The sequence below is a fragment of the Rhinolophus sinicus genome, linkage group LG06 (genome assembly GCF_036562045.2).
Source record: "Rhinolophus sinicus isolate RSC01 linkage group LG06, ASM3656204v1, whole genome shotgun sequence".
In the NCBI taxonomy this organism is placed as follows: Eukaryota; Metazoa; Chordata; class Mammalia; order Chiroptera; family Rhinolophidae; genus Rhinolophus; species Rhinolophus sinicus.
In genome coordinates this window covers 159870408-159892234 of record NC_133756.1, presented here as the reverse complement: position 1 = coordinate 159892234, position 21827 = coordinate 159870408, and the positions used below count along the sequence as shown (strand labels likewise).

At 47.9% G+C, this 21827-nt stretch overlaps 1 protein-coding gene across 12 annotated transcripts; it reads left to right on the top strand.

Moving 5' to 3' along the window:
• The first annotated feature begins 5903 nt into the window (after nucleotides 1-5903).
• Nucleotides 5904-19990, top strand: SF1 (splicing factor 1). 12 transcript variants are annotated; one of them, XM_074336629.1, is made up of 14 exons: nucleotides 5904-6312; nucleotides 6444-6650; nucleotides 7909-8037; nucleotides 10739-10814; nucleotides 13831-13983; nucleotides 14167-14256; nucleotides 14615-14798; nucleotides 14889-15004; nucleotides 15107-15214; nucleotides 16326-16506; nucleotides 16767-17044; nucleotides 17367-17426; nucleotides 17530-17709; nucleotides 18450-19990. In XM_074336629.1, exons 1-14 carry the CDS (start codon nucleotides 6282-6284, stop codon nucleotides 18697-18699), a joined length of 2043 nt encoding a protein of 680 aa, XP_074192730.1. In that variant the 5' UTR covers nucleotides 5904-6281; the 3' UTR covers nucleotides 18700-19990. The 12 variants fall into 12 exon arrangements, with proteins under 12 accessions (XP_074192730.1, XP_074192737.1, XP_074192739.1 ...); XM_074336638.1 differs by lacking the exon at nucleotides 6444-6650 and having other exon boundaries at nucleotides 6112-6312; nucleotides 16767-17040; nucleotides 18450-18654; nucleotides 19088-19332; XM_074336628.1 differs by having other exon boundaries at nucleotides 6136-6312; nucleotides 16767-17040.
• Nucleotides 19991-21827: the final 1837 nt, after the last annotated feature.

The window sequence follows — 21827 nt, the reverse complement described above, 5'->3', positions numbered from 1 at the left end:
TCCAGGCTGCTCTTGACCAGAGCCTTTGGGCAGGTGAGGCCAAGGGGGCAGGATGGCAGCTGGCCTTGAAGGAGGGGTGGGGTGCACAGCAGGACCAGGGCTGCAGAGGGCTGGAAGGCCCTGGATCTAGGGAAAGAGTGAGCAAAGGCCCAGGGGCCAGCTCTCGAGTTTGGCCCAATCTCCCTTCTGATATTCAAGGCAAGTGTTTGAGTAAGAACTTCTCTACACCTGGTTGGCCATTGGGAAATATTTGACACATTTAAATATAAAACACATTTAAGTGAATGAAAAGATAAGTGGGTGAGTGGTGGGTAGATGGTGACTTACGTGAAGCAGCAGCAGCATCCCTGTCCCAAGGGCCCCAGGCAATTCCATGGTTGTCATATTGTCCCCTTGTCCACACTCCAGCAGAGCCCCAGCTGCTCTGACTACCAGTGCCCGGGTTTCTCAGCTGAAATGGGGGTGAGGCCAGGGGAGGAGACAGCCCCTGTGCACTGGCTCAGAGAGTGGGAGGGACCTTCCAAGTTCTGAAGGTTTGTCTGCTCCACCTGCAGGGCATTCGATAGGCCAAATGGTGGGGTGACAGGGATATGATTTCCGAATTCCAATTTTTCAGATTTCTTGATAGAAGTGGGAGGTGATCCCAGGTACCCAGGGAGGACTGATCTGCCCCCAGAGCACCCAGCGACAGACAGCGCCACCTTGTGGCAGGCTGCCCCAGCTCTGAGCAGCCACCCTTGTCTGAAAAGGTGGTGGTGGTGTTGTCAGAGAATCATTTGCCTAAGCCTGGGATCTGAGAAAACCAAGAGCCTCTGATAAAATATTGGCTGCCAGGAAAGCCTGGCCAGAAGCCAAAGAAAGATCAAGAAGCCAGGGAATACGACCTGAGAGACTAAAATTATTTTATTTATGTATTTTTAATAGATAGCCCCTGCGTATGGTAAGCAATTTTTAAAAAATGCAAAGTAGTTACTATGAAACGTCTCCCACTCAGGTCCCAGTTACTTATGAAGCCTTCTGAAGTGTTTATGCATATGTAGTGGTCCTGTATGTTTCATTCTTCCCTCTTTATACCATGGTCTAACATAATCACACACACTTTGCATCTTGGTCTTTAAAATCTGTCCTGGAGAGCTTTCCATGATCAGTACCTCCCCCTTTGTTGTTTTATAGTCAGTGGTATTCCATTGCATGTATTTCCCATAACGTTAATTTACTGTCATTAGATCCCGATTAATGAAATTTTATGTTGTTTCTACTACTTTGATATTACAAATGACACTGCAATAAATATTCTTATGCCAATGCCCCTCTACATATTCAGGTGTCCTCTAGGGCCAATTCCTGGAGTGGCATTGCTGTGTCAGAGGGGGCCGTGTTTCTCCTTGTGATAGCTACTGTCAAATTGCCCTCCCTAGGCGGAAGCTTCCAGGATGGGTCAGATCAGCTTCTCTCAGCCATCCTGTGGGTGAGTGGAAGAGGCGTGGGCACCTCAGGGTGTTTGGGGAGCTGGCCCATACATCAGTCAAGTGAGGGTCAAAAGGAGAACCATCACCAGCATGTGGCCATTTTCACTGGCACGTCCAGCAGTGGGACACTGCTTGGTGCACAGCAGGCCGTTGGGCTTGCTTTCCGAGGGAAGGAACGAGCATGGTGTGGTGAAGAGGAGGCCCTGGAGTCAGGCCCTTGGACTGGGCGAGCTTGCTGAGCTGTACTTTCCCAGGTACACCATATCCTAAGTCTGCCTGCAAGGCTGTTGCGAGGATTGAAAATAACCGTAATACACAAAATGCAACAACACAGATGCATCTTGGGTAATGCCAAATTGAAACAAGTTACATAAAATTACACACAGTATGATAGCAAGTCTAAACCACTTATAGTCGGTGATAGATGCACATGTGATAAAACTCCATTAGGAGATCAGAAGAAGCACAAAATTCAAAATGATGGTCCCTGTGGGGGGAGTGGAAGTGGGGTAAGGCAGGACCCCAGGAATTTGCAGAGGTATTGGCAATATCTTGGTTGTCAGGCTGGGTGGTAGGTTCATAGGTGTTCAATTGATAATTCAATTCCTAACTCACATAAGGTACACACATCCTTTTGTTTGTATCAAATACTATGTAATAAAACATTTAAGTTTAAATATTTTAATCACTCAAAAATGAAAGCCCTATAATGACTTTAAAAAAAAAAGCAAAAAAACATATTGCCAAGATAATCCTTTCCTAGATAATGAAATCAGCATTCTGTGTAGAACTGTGGGCAGATCCCTTTCCCAGTAGTTGCTTTCTTCTATAGTTTCTTTTTAAAAACAGCTTTATCAAGGTATAATCAGCATACAATAAACTGCATATATTAAAAATGTACTATTAAAAATGTACTGACACATACACCTGTGAAACCATTACCACAATCAAGATAACAAACATCTCTGACATCCCCAAAAGCTTCTTCTGCCTCTTTGTAATCGCACCCTCCCGCTTCTCTTCACCTCCCCATCCAAATAACCACTGATCTGCTTTGTGTCACCATAGATGCATTTGCATTTTCCAGAATTTACATAAATAAAATCATACAGTATGTATTCTGTTCTTGTCTGGCTTCTTTCACTGAGCACCATTATTGAGATTCACCCATGTTGTTGCATGTAACAGTCATTCCTTTTTTATTGCCAAGTAGTATTCTCCTGTGTGTATGTACCACGGTGTTTAGCTAGTCACCTATTGAACATGTGGGCTGTTTCCAGTTTTGGACTATTTAAGCTATGAACATTTGTGTAACTGTCTTTGTGTGGCTATACACTTTCACTTCTCTCAGTAAATACTATGGACAAAAAAGGGGCTTGGTAACAAACCTGATGGAAAGTAACCTCACAGGGTGATCCGATCATAAATTCCTAACTGGGAAGGTAGGTCACAGTGGGTAGTCATATAACGTCTTTACTAAAAGGTTTTTCTCTGCCTTAAGCCAGCCCTGTCCATCATTCTTGTGCATCTAAGTTAACACATCTTTGAAATGCCTCTTTTCCAGGCCCCTCAGAGGTGTAATCACCCTCAAGAGAGCACATAATCTTAACAACACCTGCCTTGCTTTCTCCCACCTTCATGTACTCTTCCTTACCTTTCTTCCTTAATTCCAAATGAATAAAAGAAACTGCAAAACTGTCATTCTCCAGAGCATTTTCTCAGTCTGTTGAGATCTTGCTTCCTGGTGTCGATGTAAGAATGTCCAAACCTGGGGCAGCCGAATGGCTTGGTTGGTTAGAGCGCGAGCTCTGAACAACAGGGTTACCAGCTCGATTCCTACATGGGCCAGTGATCAGTGCCCTCCACAGTTAGATTGAAGACAATGAGCTGCCTCTGAGCTGCCGGAGGCGGGACCAGATGGCTCGGTTGTGCGTGAGCTCTTAACAAGGTTGCCGGTTCAATTCCCCCAATGGGATGGTGGGCTGTGCCCCGTGCAACTAAGATTGAAAACAGTGACTGGACTTGGAGCTGAGCGGCGCCCTCCACAACTAGATTGAAGGACAATGACTTGGAGCAGATGGGCCCTGGAGAAACACACTGTTCCCCAATATTCCCCAATGAAAAAAAACAAAAACAATGTCCAAACCTGTAGAGAATTTTTGAGTTTATTTGAGCCAATTGACAACATGCCAGGAAGCAAGATCTCAAATGCTCCATATATGTTACATACATATATATATATATATATATATATATATATATATATATATATGTTACACTGCACCCTTGTATAAAATCAGGAGGCATCTGATTTTAAGCACTGAGTGATTTTCTGGAAGGCAGAAACTGAGTTTCTCCCCTCCTCCGTAGAATTTGTTGTATTTACTAAATAAATTAATTTTTCCTTCAAAGTATGATTTAAACATGTTATATTTTTGCTTTCCTGTCCACAATATTAGCCTTGTATTTTATTATATAAATAATACTTGTTCAGTATAGTAATTAGAGTAATATACAGAAATAACAGGAAAAAAGGAAAATTTACCTGATATCCCACCACCACTGGAAATTTGGTGATTGTCCTGTCAATGCATTTCCTTATATAATTATGTTATGTAAATAGAATGTCATACATTTTTAAAAAGTATGAAGCACATTTTAAAAATACACTAGGTTCTTAAAATGTTTCAGATTAACTTCCAGGTACCCTTTTCCCTCTCCATTGTCTTCACTGATAACGCGTGCTGTACATCCTACCATAGCTTTTTCTGTACTCATATAATCATTGCAAACATGCACACGCACATATGGGGTTTATTTTACCAAAACAAGAGCGTATAATGTGTATTTCCTTTTTTTTTCTCTCATTTAAAAACAATAAATACAGCACATTAGTCCCTGTAGGTCAGTTGGTATAAACTAACTGCTTTACAAGGCTGCCTAATTCCAGGTTATAGATATTCCAGTTTGTTCAACCATTCACATATGGATGGAAACTGATTCCAGGTTTTTGCCATGAGAATATATTACATTATATAATCACATGCTTTGCTTTGGGGCAGATTCCCAGGAGAGGGATTGCTACATTGAAAGGGTTTATTATTTTTCCTGAAAGGGGTACAATTTTAATAGACAACAGAATGCTTTCCAAAAAAGAACTTCACAGTAGTAGGTGTGTCAGCACATTTGTCTTTAGCTCTTTTAATGGTTATATAAACAGTTTGCTCAATATCACCTTAATTTGCATTTCCCTGCTAAGGGGGTTGGTATCCTTTCATGTTTTTGGCTATTTGTTCTTGCTTTTCTGAGACTTCCCTATTCAGTCTTTGCTCGTTACCTATTTTGTCTTTTTAAAATTAGTTTTGAAGACTTTGCATATTAAAGATATTAACTCTTTATCACGTGTGTGGCAATTATATTTTTCTGATTTATTATTGTGTTGAATTTTATCACTTTGAATTTCTTTGGTAATCAAGTGTATCTTTTCTTTATAGTTCGAGTCGCCTGTCTTCATAAACTCTACCCCTAGATTATGCCTCATAAATTGTATTGTCTGTTTTATGGTTTAGATTCAAGACTCCATACCATTAGCTAAAACTTACGGAACTGAAACCACCTTTGGGGTATTCTTACCAGTATATTGGTCATCTATACCCAGACTTTATTCTGTTCCATTTATCTGTCTTTCCTACATCATTTTGTTTCATTATTGTCTTTCATACTGTGTTACCTGGAAAAGCCAGCTCCTCCTCAATCTTGTTTACAAGTTTGCCCACTATTTTCAGTTATTTTATATGATTTTAAGATGACTTAATTAACCACCACCCCGCTGAGACTCTAATGGAATTGCATGTGTAAACTAATTTTAGAATTGACTTTATGTTCTTTTCCACGTAAAATTGTGTTGGTCCATCGGCTCAGGTGTTTTTAATCCCTCAATTAGACTATAGCTTTTTTTTTTTTCCACTTTTTTTTTTTTTTCAAAGAAAACAGGAAGTCCTTTTTACCTGCGGCGTCAACGGATCCGGTTTACGGGTACGCGCAGGCCCCACCCCTAGCCCGCGGTTCCGTGTTACCATGGGAATCGAGGGTTGACGTCACTTTGGGCTTTCCGCTCCGGACCCAGTGAACAACCGTGAAGGTAGGGGCGGAGGCGGCTTTGACCCATCTACGCATGAGCGCTCCTACTCCACTCCTCCCCGCCGTAAATTTCGTTCCGCCGTGGCTTTTCCGCAGCGACCTTTCGCTTACTCCCATCGAAACTGCTCCCCAGGGACGGGGAGTGGAAAAAGACTCGAACAAGAGACAGCCAATCCTATGACACTACGATGCAACCGAGTTTGACTGATTCCCTCAACTGCAGCCAATGAGAGCGCTCTTGGCGCCTACGTCAGCTTGCCCCACCCTAACCCCGCCCTTCTGGACTCCGAGCTCAGTTCGCGCAGTAACAAATGAAGTGCGCGCTGCGACACCTCCCAGCTCGCCAGGCTCGGCCGCCATTTCCTCGCCTGGCCTAACGGTCCGGCCAATCCCAGCGCGCATCGAGAAGGACTGAAGCTCCGCCAATTGGAGGCTGCCAATTCCGACCCTTTGCCTCGGCCCGGCCCAATCCAGGCTTCTGCCCCTTCGCCCCCGGCCCGCCCCCGCGGCGGCCTCTCTCCTCCCTCTTTGTGCGTCTCGCGCCGCCGCCGCCCGCCGCGTGAGAGGACGGATTCCGCGCGCTAGCGCAGCGACTCCCTCCCCCCTCCCCGAAAGATTCGCTAAGGAAAAGCCGCCGCCGAGGAGCCGCCGGTGCCGGTCCCCCGGGGCGCCATGGCGACCGGAGCAAACGCCACGCCGCTGGGTAAGCCGGGCCCCCCCCCCGCCTTCCCACCCTTCCCGGGCCCAAAGGGGGTTTCGAGCCGGGGTCACCGCCTGCCCCCAGACCCGGGGCGGAGCTGCTGGTACCCAGGCCGCTACCTCCCCCGCCCGTAGGCTCGGTGGGGGCCCTGACCGCGGCCTTCCCGTTCGCGGCGCTGCCCCCGCCGCCGCCCCCCCCACCGCCGCCACCGCCCTCCCCGTGCTCCTCGTACCCGCCGCCGCAGCCGCCCTCTCCGCCGCCGCTCTACCAGCGCGTGTCGCCGCTGCCACCCCAGCCGCCGCGTCAGGACCAGCAGCCGGGCCCGGCCGGCGGCGGAGGAGGTGAGTCGGGCCGAGAAAGCGCGAGAGGCGTCGTGCGGACGGGCCCGGCCGGCTGAGGGGCGCGCGGCAGCGGTGACGGCGGCGGCTGCACGCGGCAGGGGCGCGCGCGCGCACGGGGAGGCCCTGGCGGAGGCGCTATGGGGCGCGCGGCCTGGTTTTCGGGCCTAGAGTGTTGCGCACGCGCTCTGGGAGAAGGGGGGGGGGGAATCAGGGCGGGAGGTTTGCTGTGCGCAGGCGCAGTGTGCGGCCCGACCAAACCTGGGGGGCCCGCTGTTGCTCTCTAGCCCCAGGTGTAGGGGAGAGACGTGGAAGGGCTCGAGTAGGTGGACAGGGTGTTGGGTGTGAAAGGGTCAAGTGATGACGTGGAACATCCTCTTCCTGGTTGTAGAGCAGTCTGAACGAGAAAAGTACCCAAAATAGCTCGTCTGTTTCGGCTGCAAAGCAGGGTTTTTTCACTACAGAGAACAAAAGAGGTTGAAAGTTTTCAGGGCCTGATGGGGTCCAATCTGTTGTGTCTGTTGGAGGACATTCTGGTTTTTGCCTGACTTTCCTTCGTGTACCTTAGAGAATTCTGGTCTACCTTCCCCTCGTTGGGGCTTCCACCTGGGAAGTTGAACAACTTTTGTGTACTCAGTGTAGGGAGTTTCTGCCTTTGTATTGAAGGAGGATTTGACTGTTGTGTAGTTTGTTCTTTGTTGAACATTTGATAGTCAAGACACTAAGTTCCCAAATAGCCAGGAAAATCGAATGCTGATCTTGACTAAACTTCTGAAGACAAAAGTGATTTTGTTGCAGAATCCAGCCATAGGTTTAGTTGTGCTAACGGTGACTGGTGGGGGTGTGGAGCTGGGAGGGGCCAGCAGTCCTCCAATATAACTTTACAAATTTGTTTGATTATTCATTCCATTCTTACCTTCCCTGGGGCTTTTAAAGCATTCGTGGGTGATGTAGTGTTTATTTTGTCAATACTTTTATTTCTTTGTCTGAAGTTTTATGCATTAAGATTTATTGTCTTGTTTACATACTTCACAGAGTTTCTCTGAAATGTTACCTTTTCGGAACCAGGTCCAGGTCCCCTTGTAGTGGCCATATGTGTCTGGTTTTTTAGGTTTGTCTTCTGTTCTTCGCCGTTTACATTGTAGGTCAAGCTCTGTTTCACAGTCTGCTGAGACTGTAATGTCATAAATATGCCAAACTGCCTGTTGATAGCTACTCTGCTGGGTTTTATTTGCATCTGATGGACTTTATCTGCCTTTAGACTTCCCGAGTAAGAAGCGGAAGAGGAGCCGGTGGAACCAAGACACAATGGAACAGAAGACCGTGATTCCAGGAATGCCTACAGTTATTCCTCCTGGACTTACTCGGGAACAAGAAAGAGCTTATATAGGTAAATATACGTTCTGCACCCAAGTGCATTTTCAGATCGTTACTATTATGAGCAACATTTTATCTGTTGAAAGTTGGAGGCTTTAAAGTTTTCTTTTTTGAGATGAGGTATGGTCAGGTATGCTTTCACGATTTTGACCTAATTTTTCAGTTTTTGCTCTGAGTCCTGCATTTGCAGCTCCTTGTTTTGGTCTATATATAACAGCAGTGTTCTCCATGAGTTCCAGGAAAGTAGAGGGGCCCACTTAGGAGTGAGAATAGTCCCCAGTTCAGCACCCCACCCCACTCTTTTCAGCTGCTGTTCATTGCCAGTTGATGAGGTGAGTGTCTCCTGCCTCTCTGAACATGGCCCCAATGGAGAACACTGCAGGTGTTGCGTAACCAAGTACCTTCTTCAGAGTGTGGCCTTGCACCATAATTTCGTATTCCTCCCTTCCCCTAAAATGTGGTCTTTTACTTTTTATAGGTGCTTTCTGAAAGGAAAAAAACTCACTTTAATCAAAAAGTGGTTCTGGAAGTGTTTACAGTGCACCCCCTCTTTACCATTTCGTTGAGTTTTAACCTTTCCTTCAGCATCTTGTCTGGTTTGGTCTTTGGAGAGCTGTCTTAAAATGAGGGCTCTTACATTTACTACGAAATAATTCTGCTGGGAAAGGGATATTGCTTGGATATGGAATGAGTTACTAGGATAAAAGATCTCAACTGTTGGGAAGTTTTAAGAATTAAGAATGACTGTCCACAGTGGAAATGAAATTAACCTTAAAATTTCCTTTTTTAAAATACAAGGTTATTAATACAAGTTTTACTTTTATTTATGTACTTGTGCGGCTGTCTCAAAAAAGTTCACTTGATAATACATTTTCTTACTAACCAAATACACATCCCCTTTGGAATAAATTAGGGCAAAGGTCTCCTAGACCTAGGAGTCTGTGGCCTTCACAAAAAGCTTTAAGGCTGGCATGTTATTCTTGAGGATCATAATCTCTTACATGTTTTAGACTGCTGAGAATTGGATTTGAGATACTGGAATTGTCTAATGTTCACAGTACTAATATTTCTTCTTTCCCTATTGTTCCTATCGACTACCACCCACCCCCTTACGTCTCATATTAGATTGGTCTGGGTCTTCACAACCTTGTGAAAATGTCCCTAGTGGAGCGACTTACAAAATGGGAAAACAGACTCATTCTTTATATCTCCACTTCTCTTCTTGTGGAAGGAGTTAATGCCCTGAGTTTTAAGGTCTATTTATATCTGTAATAAAAGTAGCAAGAGTCAAAGTGGAGGCTGGTATGGATCTCTGCTCTAAGGAAGAGAGCAACCTTTTGATTTAAGTGCCAGTTATTTCCTCAGATCAGACCCCAAGCCCCTATAATCCAGTTAAGAGGACTGCCTACCCACCGTGAAGGTGACTTTCACCTTGAGTTGTTGAGCTTAGTACTTGACCTCCATGTCAGAACTTCTCTGGCATAAAAGAGCGTAGGGAGCCGTGAGTCTTACTCCTCTTCTGTCTCTCACAGTACACACTGCCTTGTACAGAGTGCCCACAATATCTTCTGATAGCGATGTGGATTTTCATATTTTCCGTTTGAATGGGTGTGGTGCAGCCCTGTGGGATGTAGTTAGAATTAGAAGGGTATCTTGGGTTAGACATGCATTAATCCTGTCTTGAACCAGTTCAACTTTAACCCAACCCAATAAGACTTGCCCTTATTAGAGATGCCTGCTCAGAACTCTAGGTGCTACAGGTAAGAAACGTGGTTATTCAGCACGCTGAAGAAAGTGATCTGGCTCAGCAGGTCCCATTATCGTGAGAAATCAGCCAGGTAACATTTCCCTGCAGTCACTGAACTTCTGTGCAACCCTCATCTCTTTCATGTGCAGCCTCATTTGTCAAGGTCTGAGGGCCACATACTTTCTCCTTGACCCACACTTTCCATCCTCTACACTCCTGCTTCTACTTCCACATAAGGAGCAAGTCTAAAAACAGACTTCTTGCATCTCAGTGTTACTGGTGTATTAAGGTATCTGGATTGTCATCTAAAATTTGAATGAAAACAGGTATTGGGAGATCCCTACTAGTATGGACCTGGTTGTACAGAAAGAATATGTACAAATTTCTATGAGGTATTGAATTGGTTATTAAATGTCTTAACTTGCTTAAGGAATTTTAAGCCTGGTATCAATGAAAATGATCTTTGCTCAACTGGTATTTTTCCTTGTCCCATGTTAATTGGGTTTCATTTTGGGCTATGCTTAATATTTAATGAAGAAAAATTAACTCTCAAGAGTCTTGCCCTCGAGAGAGTAATTATGTGGGAACGGTTTTGGTGATAATATACGTGGTTTGGTTCTGGGTGCCAATTATTAATAGCAAGCGTTTGTGGGGAGGGAGAGGTGAGATACCTCCTAATAATTGCTTTGATGTTAGCCTTAGTGAACAGTCTATACTGCTAACCCCTCTTCCAGCAAACTGTTTGCTTCCTTAAGTGATAACCATTTTGAAGTGAAAAATACCTATAGATGTAAATGGACTCCTGCCGATAGGTGGTTGGGAGTTTTTGCCTCAGTGTGTTCACTGATCAGTCGTCCCTTTCAAAGTCTCCGAGTTCTTCATGCTTGTTGTTGAGATTTGAGATGTTTTTTGGTAACATTGTCTTTTTTCCATCCTTTTTTTTCTTTCCTAACCTGGTTTCTTCCAGTGCAACTGCAGATAGAAGACCTGACTCGTAAACTGCGCACAGGAGACCTGGGCATCCCCCCTAACCCTGAGGACAGGTTGGGAAACAGTTTTAACCAGCTGACAGTAACGCTTTTACCTTTTTCTCAATACGTTTTACTGGTGGCAACATATTGTGTCAGTTCAATAAAATCCTAGTAAGACGACTGGTGCTCTGACCATTCTGGGGACTAGGGTTTAATTAGCAATATATATGGTCATGGTCAGTCATCAGTTAGAAAATTGGAATGAAACTTAATTATTAGCAGAATAAAAAGTTACAGGAAAATGGACAACTGGTTTCCAATTGTGGTAAGCATGTAGATTTTAACCTGATTTACCCACCTGTAGGGACAGGGAGATGGGCCGTTAACCAGCCTTTTCAGTACCTGCTTTGGCTGAAAGCCCAGGGTGTAGAATTTTTCTCACAGGTACACGATGCAGGGATTAATATTTTTGAGCATCACTGAATATGATCAGGCCAGAAACTCTTGTCGGCTCATTGCTACAATCTTCCTGCTCATGGTTTTGAGATGGTTTAAAAATAGATGAAATTTCTAACCAACTTCCTTCACTGCCAGTTAATTTTCAGCCTTGGCCATTGCCTGGGGGTTTTGGGAGGGGCCAGAATATTCTCACCTGTTTTGGGAAGGCAAGCAACCAACCCTAAATTACCTTTTTTTTTTTCCTTTTTAAGGGGAGTGTGGTCCTCAAACAGCTGTGGTCATATCATTTCAGTTTACAATTTCATCTTTGAAAAGAAAAAAGTCTATCTGAAGGAAATGAACTTTCTAAACAGGAATTTTATTGGCTGATTGTGGTCTTTGAACAGCTAAAATCTGGTCCATTTAATTTGAAGGACAATATGCCTCCCTCTCAATGAAATTGCTCTTAGTGCATGCTTCATAGTTGAAAACACTCTGCTTTAAAAAGTAGTGTTTTTGGCTTTTGTTACCCAATTAATAGCTCGTTAAATCAGGAAGATGCTGTAATGGTTTTAGAAGCTGCTCTCAGGCATCTTTCTGCTGCCCTTTGCCAAGAAACAAATTAATTTACGTCCCCATATTGACTTTATTTAATTTGTTATTTTTTAACGTGTGGATTTTGGTTGGAGGGTTGTGTTATGTTTTACATTTCTTGACCTCTTCTCCCCACCCCCAAAGATTTGCATTGTAGTTTGTAGACCACAACTGTTTAGTGCCTTTTTGGCCTTTTCCCTTTAATAATATGTCTACAGGTTACCAGGCAACTCCTCAAAAGGTTGAATTTTTAACAAACCTTTGCTTCCTGGAGAAGTGGGATTAGAATTTAGTTGATCTACATGCTGCCTACTCGAAGTGAAGAAGTTGGGCCATTCTAACCTTAGAATATCAGCTTTTGCCTTTCACATTCACAATTTGGGAAGAAGTTAACACTGTGGTGAGGCCTTTACATAACCAATTTATTTGGTACTGGTAAAGCTTGTTTTGGTGATTAGCCAGAAATGCTGAATTCTAGACAGCTATGGGTGGGAATTAGCAATGTCAAACATGTTAGAAATAAAACCAGAGCAGTTTTTCTCCCTTGGATTCAGTTTGAAAGAGTCCCTAATGCCTGATTGGTTTTGCTTTTGAGCCCAGGTTGGAGGGAAATGCATGAGTTTCTTACCTTAATAAGATTATTTCTTAAGAAGGTGTATTTTCAATATTAAGCCACTTTATGCCATTTTGATGTTGCTTAAGTTGCACAGTTAAAAATGTTTTAAAAGTGCTTGTAGACTTAAATGTGTAAGATGATAGTCAAATAAGCTGGGGTACGTTTGCTTTTGTTCACTATTACTGGATTGTGTTAACAGTTTATACAAATGCTAGAAACGGAGGTGTCATTTAGCCGTCATTAGCCATAAACAAACCTGACCTTTTATTCCATCGTGTGTGTAATGTGGTATGACATGGTTCCCTTTAGGCTGAAGACAGTGGGAGCAGCCGAGTTCAGTCCTTGCTCTCCAACTAGGCAAGGTTCTCTCAAGTAAACCAAGGGTATAGGAGTCTTGACTACTTTCAGGATGTTTTTTAATAACCTGATCCACATGGTCTCTTCCCTTCTTGCAGCTGCTACTAAATTTTCATTGAGAATATCAAGCTATGGTCCTTTTTGTAATCTTAACTCAGAATTCTAGGAGTGTAACTTCTCTTTTTTTTTTTTTATTACCGCAAAATCCAGCTGTGGTAAACTGACCATTTTATCATTACTATTTTTTACTTATAGCAACAGCATTTTACTCCTTAAAAAAAGAGAGAGAAAATCTGCTTTCTGGACTTGTAAACTATGGTGGAGAATCATAGGTTTTCCCCTTGATGTTTGCAGGTTCAGACCCTAGACAAGTACTTGACCAAATCTGCATTTGCAGCCTCTCTCAGAAGCTGCTTTAGCACTTAACGTTTTTCTCTACCCAGACTCCCTAACTTCGAACAGCCAGAAAACAGGTTGACTCCTGGGCCTTGGACACAGCCAGCCAGGCCATTGAAGGAAAAGCAGAGACGAAGCCTTGAACCATCTCTCTCCATTGTGGGGGCCAAGTAGCTGCAGTGGCCTCAAGTCCTAGTTGCATTGGGTTAAGGAGCTCATACTTACTATGTGGTAGGGGTACAGACACTCTTCCTGATAGGGCATGAGCTCTGCAGGAGTTAACATTTTACCTAAACTTGGGGTTTCCGTGGTTCATGAAGTTATAATACAAAGTTTTTGCAAATTGTAGAAAATCCATGTTTGGCAAGAAGACTCCAGAGGACCCTGTCCTTGCCATTTACAGTCCAAAGATTTTCCCCTAGAAGAACAGATTTTTTTCCCCTCTCATCACTTTTAGAAGCCAAACCACTTTTTTCCTCTCACACACACCCCAGTCCCCCGAAAGCTAAGCCAGCTTCCAGCTCCCTATCCCACACAGTCTTGAATGGCACACGTTATGGTCGGTTCCTCCGAAGAGTGTTGTGTTAGGGTCTGAGAGGCAGAGGGGCTGGGGAAGACTTATTATAGCCCGTGTGGGAATGAGAGAAAAGTGAAGGCAGAGCAGTAATGGTGGTCTGTTCTCCACAGGTCCCCTTCCCCTGAGCCCATCTACAATAGCGAGGGGAAGCGGCTTAACACCCGAGAGTTCCGCACCCGCAAAAAACTTGAAGAGGAACGGCATAACCTCATCACGGAAATGGTTGCCCTCAACCCTGATTTCAAGCCACCTGCAGATTACAAGTAAGAGGGGCTAGGTCATCTGGGACAAGGACCACATGCAGGTTATGTGTGACCTGCTAGAACAATTTTGGTACTATTCACTTTGACCCCAAATCACCTGTAATTAACACCAAGGATTCTAGAAGAGCTGTTGATTATCTCTGTCACCTCTCAGAAATGTGCAGTGAGTTTTTTCTTCCTTAGACCACCAGCAACACGTGTGAGCGATAAAGTAATGATTCCACAAGATGAGTATCCAGAAATCAACTTCGTGGGGCTGCTCATCGGGCCCAGGTGAGTGACTTCCAGCCTATAGGATGAATTCCTAAGAACCTGTGAGATGTGGCTGCACTGTGCCTCATTGGGTGCCATTAGCGGCTTACCTTCCTGTTTTAAGTAGGACCTTAACTTTGGCTGAGTTCATGGCTTTGTGAGAAAGTGTCTCTTAACTTCCCCGTTTTACTGCAGAGAAGTCAAATCTTGAGGATTGCTGCGGCCGGCCTTAACTTAGGTCATGGATCTTGTGGTGGGGAAATCCAGTTCTCTGCACTCAGTTTTCTGCCAGTGCCCGATTATCCTGCCTTCGGCCCCCTTTGGCGTGTGAATTTGCATGTCATGTATCTAACAACTTGTTCCTTTCTGCCTGTGATAGAGGGAACACGTTGAAGAACATAGAGAAGGAGTGTAACGCGAAGATTATGATCCGGGGGAAAGGGTCTGTGAAAGAAGGGAAAGTTGGGCGCAAAGATGGCCAGATGTTGCCAGGAGAAGATGAGCCACTTCATGCCCTGGTTACTGCCAATACCATGGAGAATGTGAAGAAAGCAGTGGAACAGGTGAGGGAGCTGGAAGGGAAGTCTCTTCCCAGACATGTAGGTGGTACTTGCAGTACTTACCTAACCGTGCCCACTGTGTGTCTCTGTTAGATAAGAAACATCCTGAAGCAGGGTATCGAGACCCCTGAGGACCAGAATGATCTACGGAAGATGCAGCTTCGGGAGTTGGCTCGCTTGAATGGGACCCTTCGGGAAGACGATAACAGGTATGTGATCAGTTTAGAAGGGAGTGCACGGAGACCTAAAGAGCCTAGGGCAGTAAAGGGAAATTGGCCATAGCCCTTGAGTTGACTTTTCTCTCTCAACAGGATCTTAAGGCCCTGGCAGAGCTCAGAGACCCGCAGCATTACCAATACCACAGTGTGTACCAAGTGTGGAGGGGCTGGCCACATTGCCTCCGATTGCAAATTCCAACGGTGAGGGGCTGCATTCATGGTTTCCTGGTGGCCTGTGGTGTACAGGACAGCTCTTGAGCACATTGGTTGGTTGGTTGCAATTAACCTATGGACCCAAGAGAAAATTCCTTTCTGTGAAAGTGATCTGTAATGGTGTGATTTAAAGCCCAGGGTAATTAAAAACAGCCTGTGCAGAACACCCCTACTTTACTGCTCATCTTGAGCCCAGGAAAACTGGGAACTTCCCATACTGGGTGTAAGTGTTTTCACTGTGGCTCAATATTAAATTAAGTAACGTATTTGCTGCTTAAGATTGATTTGAGAAAAACAAAGCAATGTATGGATTTTGAGCAGTTCCAAACGAGCACTTGAGGGAAACATTTTTCTACTTTGAGTGGCTTTGGTAAGGGAGTTACGGCAGTTGTGTTCCCATCTTGCATAGATTCTTCCCTTAAACTGGAAGTGCAGCTTTTTTTAAAAAAACTTATATTGGGGAACAGGGCCCATCAGTTCCAAGTCGTCTTTCAATCTAGTTGTGGAGGGCGCAGTTCAGCTCCAAGTCCAGTTGCTGTTTTCAATCTTTAGTTGCAGGGGGCGCAGCCCACCATCCCATGTGGGAGTTGAACGGGCAACCTTGTTGAGGGCTCGCGCTCTAACCATCTGAGCCTTCCGAATGGCTCCCCTTCCGGAAGCTCAGCAGCAGCTCATTGTCTTCAATCTAGTTGTGAGGGGCGCGGTTCACTGGCCCATGTGGGAATTGTACCGGCAACCCCGCCATTCAGAGCTCGTGCTCCAACCAACTGAGCCATCTGGCTGCCCCTGGAAGGGCAGCATTTGATGAAACTTGCTCTTCGGAAGAGCCTGCGCTTTCCTGGCCAGCACGGCTGGCTGTGATCTAGTGCTCACTGTCTCTGGGCTTGCCCCAAGGGTCCCTGTTGTGGCAGAGGTACAAGTAGCAATCCCAGGAGCAGAGCTGGGCACAGAACTGGAGAGTTGATGAGACTTTTGAGGAAGGTTTTGGAAAGCATGACTCAGTTCCTCAAAACGTTCTTTGTCAGTTCCTCAAGGTAAAAGTTTCCTTCTTGCTAATTTTCATGCCCTTCTCTCTTTGTGCCCTCCACCCCACTTTCAGGCCTGGTGACCCCCAGTCAGCTCAGGATAAAGCACGGATGGATAAAGAATATTTATCCCTCATGGCTGAACTGGGTGAAGCGCCCGTGCCAGCATCAGTGGGCTCCACCTCTGGGCCTGCCAGCACCCCTCTGGCCAGTGCACCGCGGCCTGCTGCTCCCGCCAACAACCCACCTCCACCGGTGAGCTTCAGAAGCTGGTTCTCGTGGTCTGGCCCCCCATTCTCTTTCTCAGAGACTAGGGGCTGTGACCAGGTGCTTTGGCCAGAGCAGGTTATTGGATGTGCGTGGCAACATTGTTCTTCCGGGATGTCAGGATGTTTGGGGACCTCTCATTTTGGGCATATTCTGCTCTTGTGTGTGTGGTCCTCTGATATCCGAAAGAACAGTGTTGCCACCAGGGGGAGCAGGCAGGAACGTTGGCGGGAAATGCTCTCACATAGTCTCTTATGTCCACCACCCAGAGCCGCCCACCCTGGATGAATTCTGGCCCTTCAGAGAGTCGGCCCTATCACGGCATGCATGGAGGTGGTCCTGGTGGGCCTGGAGGTGGTCCCCACAGTTTTCCACACCCATTACCCAGCCTGACAGGTGGGCATGGTGGACATCCCATGCAGCACAACCCTAATGGACCCCCACCCCCGTGGATGCAGCCGCCACCACCACCGATGAACCAGGGCCCCCACCCACCTGGGCACCATGGCCCTCCTCCAATGGGTAAGTAAGTGTCAGACCAGAAACCTTGGGCTTTGGGATAAGCAAGGGTTACATCAGGTGGCTGTAAACTGGAAGCAGCTCTCAAAGGGGCTGAGGATTGCGATGGGTCTCTTGTCAAGGCTTGGGTTCCAGAAGGAGCAAGACTCCTTCAGGAAGGGGTTTCTGTGTGGGGTAGGCGTAGGCCTGTGTCTCACAGGCAAGCTTGCAGAACTGCTCTGGTAAGAGTAGCGACTGCAAGCTGTGGGACCGAGTAAGCTGTTGGTGGGGGCGTCTTCTCGGGCCAGTTCCAATGTCCTGCTAAGTCCCTGCTCTTTCCTTCCATCAAGATCAGTACCTGGGAAGTACGCCTGTGGGCTCTGGGGTCTATCGCCTGCATCAAGGAAAAGGTAATGGAACCTGATGGCTGCTCACTGGGGGGCGGCTGGGCCTGGGAAGGAGTGCGGGTCTGTCCCAAATCGGGCCCCTCACCCTTGGCTCTGCCTCCTGCAGGTATGATGCCGCCGCCGCCTATGGGCATGATGCCACCGCCGCCGCCGCCGCCCAGTGGGCAGCCCCCGCCCCCACCCTCTGGTCCTCTTCCCCCATGGCAGCAGCAGCAGCAGCAGCCTCCGCCACCCCCTCCGCCCAGCAGCAGTATGGCTTCCAGTACCCCCTTGCCATGGCAGCAAAGTGAGTGGCATATTTTGGGCTCGTGGGGGTGGGTGGGATGGGGGTGGGGCTGAGAGGAATGAGAACGTCACAGCTCACATAGGCAGGTGACACCTTGGGATGAGGCTAGTCTCTGCTGCGGGTGTCAGTACTAAGGGCCTCATGGCCCTCAGGGGTCTTGGGGAGGAAAGCTGATGTTTGGTGTGGTTGTGTCTGGGGAGAGGTCTGTGGGGCCATGAGGGGGGCCTGCACTGCAGCTGGGGTGCCGGAAGTCCAGGCCCTAAGGCTGAGTGAGCTGCTGGCCGGCAGGAGCCGGTGCATATGGCCAGGGGTGGGTGGTGCATGCACGCTCTGGAGTGGGATGTGAGTGGGCCTGAGAGACTGCAGGGTGGGACCTGGCCGTGGGGAGAGGAGCTGTGGCCTTGAGGTTGAATGTGCCGTTCGGTGGTGGCGGCGGATGGGCGGAGGGATGTCAGAGCCGGTTCTTGTGTCTGGTACCTTCCCCATAGCCCTTCTGGGGGCATTGGTGACAAAGGGCTTACTCCGTTAAGCCCAGAGACCTCGAGGCTGACCCCAGGGTAGTCCTGCCCACCCCTCCAGCCCCCATCACAGGACAGCCCCGCCCGCCCGCCCCCCACCACCGTACCGCATGCCAAGCAAGGAGCAGGCGCCCCTCGCCCCCCCATCCCAAGGCAGCAGCCGCAGAGAGCCGCGGTGTGCCCCCCCCGCGCGTGTGACCTTGGGCTTCTTTACCACCCCAGATACGACGACTACCACCACGAGCGCTGGCACAGGGTCCATCCCGCCATGGCAACAGCAGCAGGCGGCTGCCGCAGCTTCTCCAGGAGCCCCTCAGATGCAAGGCAACCCCACTATGGTGCCCCTGCCCCCCGGGGTCCAGCCGCCTCTGCCGCCCGGGGCCCCTCCCCCTCCGCCGCCTCCGCCTCCTGGTTCCGCCGGCATGATGTATGCCCCACCCCCTCCTCCTCCGCCTCCCATGGACCCTTCTAACTTTGTCACCATGATGGGCATGGGGGTGGCGGGCATGCCGCCCTTCGGGATGCCTCCAGCTCCCCCACCGCCTCCACCACAGAACTAGACTCGGTTTTTTAAGAAAATATATATTATATATAGAGAGAATTGGTCTCGTTTAAACACACGCCGAACCTCACCATATGGAGCCAGACATTGGGACGCACGCATGTGATTGTGTGCACGCATGTGTGTGTGTGCACGCACCGGGCTGGGCCAAGCGACTGAGGACTCGCTTGGGTACGGGCAGGTGATAGTAGGGGCGCCAGCTTGGGCTCTCCTGGCGCCCTGTAGCATCGAGTGTCTTCTTTGTCTTCTTTCTCTCCTCACCCAAATCCCTTTGCCTCTCCCCAAACCGGGCCGCCAGGATCCCTCCCCGCGGCGGCGATGGCCCGAGCCATGAGAGTGAGGACTTTCCGCGCCCCTTGGTGACCCTTCCAGGCAGACAGCCTCAACAGCGCCCCTGGTGGACAGGATGGTTCGGCAAAGCAGCCTGAGTTATTTTTGTGGACGGAATCGGAACACGCTGGCTCCATATTGTGAAATTTTTATTAATTTTTTTCTTTTTCCTTTGTTATTTCCTTATCTCTTTCTTCAGACTCCATCCAAGGAGGCGCTCTCCCCGGTCTTCTGCTGCAATCAGATTCCTTTCCCTTTTCTCCATTCCTCACTCTTTCCAAGGAGAGGAGCAAATGAAATGGTTTTAGGCAAAAACCTTGGCCACTGATGTCAGGCTAGTTGAGAGGGGTGTTCCTTTGGTTCTAAGATTTCCAAGGTGCCATAGCCACCCCCAGAGATTTTTTTTATTTAAGTGTGGGGTTTTGTTTCTGTTGCCCTCATAGAGTAGTGCTGTAATCTCCAGGGTCCACATCTACCCTGCCACCCCTGCCAGCAGTAGGTATGGCCACCCAGGCACCTTGGGCTTGTCTGCCAGCCCAGAGAGTTGTTTCCAGGCTCCCTGAGCGCCTAAGCTGCCTCAGATTCCATTTGTTCCTCTCCTTCCTGGAAGGCTTCCTTTTAAATTTTCTTTTAATCCCAAATGTCTGTTTTGCAGTGTCTAGGGGTTAGAGCCCCCTGTTTTTCGTTCTGCTTCCTTTTTCCCCTGCTTCTCTCTTCATGGAGTGATTATGTTGACAATAATGTATAATGCGCGTTCTCTTCACTGGTTTAACTGCAGAAATTTCTCTGGGCTTTTTTTTTTTTTCGGTGTATGATTCAACACTGCGTTAAAGGGGAATGTTCCATTGAATAAAAGAGCAGTGTGGTTTTCTGGGTCTGTTTCTTTTTTCTCTTAGCCCCCTCAACCTCCACCAGCAGCAGCACCAGAGTTACTATACCTACGTTCAGCACTGACCCCAGTCGTCCCTTTTCCCTGGGGAACCTGTGGAGCATTTGCTAAGGAAACTTCTTTCCTGCCTCCCTGTGTAGTTTTGCTGGTGGATACTGAGCGTGGGGGGGGGCCCCACCACTTCCCTCTTGTTTACTAGTTAATAGCTGAGAACCAGGTTCCTCCCTCCATGGTCACCCCTCAACCCCCTGGTCCCTGTCCATTTGAAGGCCTTTCCCTGGGGCTCAGAACCCCCACATTTGATGAGCTCCAGTTGTGATTTGTGCCTGGAAGCTGCCACCTGACTAAGGCCCCGGGCTTAGGGAAGCATCAGCACTAAAGGTCAAGCCAACTAATCCTGCCAGTCGGGCACAGAGCAGCTAAAATTAAAACCGCCAAGTGGCTTTTCTTTCTCTGCTTGTAACTTGCGGCCTGTCAGCGCTGCAGACTTTGGGGAGTGGTGGGGGTGAGTGCCCCACCTCGTGCTTTGTAAGCACTTTGCCAGAGTCAGGCTGTTTGGTTCTTTTGTGTCTGGGGCGGTGGACAGTGCCTATTGTGGCACCAGAACAATACCTGTCCCTTGCCACGAGGCAGTGAGGTCCTCGCTGCTGCTACTCTGCCCTTGGGGAGAGCTGTGCTACAGCTGGCGCTTCCTCAGCTGCCTTGCCTGCCTTCAGGAAGGCTAAGGGAAAGCAAGCTTCTGCTTTCCCCCCTGCACCTCGCCAGTGGGGACATGGGCCTGGGCTGCATTCCAGCTCTGAGCTGGAGCTAACGTCTTCTGCAGAACTCATGTCTGGGCCTTGTCCAGGGTGCCTGTTCTGTGCTGTAGGCCTGCAGGGGCTAAGGAAGCCTCGGAAAGTTCAGTGGGTTCCCTAACTCAGCCGCAAGCCTCTGTTGACTGGAAGGAGAGGGGAAAGGGCTTTCTCTTTGTCCTTAACTGAGGGACTAGAGGCAGGGCCCAGGCCTGGCTACCCTCTTTGACCTTGGCTTTACCTCACTGCATCCCCCACAAGCTCTGTTTCCCTGGTGGGCTCATTGGGCGGTTAATTAGCTCTTTGAAGCTCTGGAAGAGGCAAAGTGGCACTATGTGGGTTTTAGAAATAAAATCAATAAATGACTTAACCACAGCCCTGCTATCTCCTCCGTCTCTCTCCCCTGGGGCCAGCTCCATTCCTGTGCTCACTCCTTTTCTGCTCCCTGCCGTCAGCTTTTGTTAAGGTTTTGGAGAGTAACAAAGTGGCTGACGAAAGCATCAGTCTCGGGCCTTTCTCGGGCCTTTCTCCAAGCAGCTCGAGGCCCTGAAATGGAGGAGAGACAGCAGGCAGTCGTGGCCCTCGGAAGGGTAGCAAGCACCAGCTTTTGTGGCAGAATGGGAAGAGATGGGGAAATCCTCCCCACCTGCTTGGAGACACCTGGGGTGGAGAGGCCTCTGCATGACCCTGTTATGGAGGACTGCGCCCCTTGTTCCTGTCTGCTGCTGCTGCTGCTGCTGCAGTGTCCCCACCCCTGCAAAGCTCAGTGAAAGGAATGCCAGTGGGAAAGGTCGGTGTTAGGGCTCTGTTACTGAGACCCAGCCAAGTGCTGTGGAGAAACCTAAGGTTGGTCCAGGGAAGGAGGCAGGATTTCTGGTGAGAAACCCAGTCAGACAAACAACCTTGAGTTAGTTCAGGTTGGAAACGGGTGTTTTCAGGGTTCTGTAAAATGCACATGCAACACGAGGTGGTGAGGGAGGCCAGAGGGCTTGGGGAAACGAGAAGTAGGGCAGTGGGAGCCTTCCAGG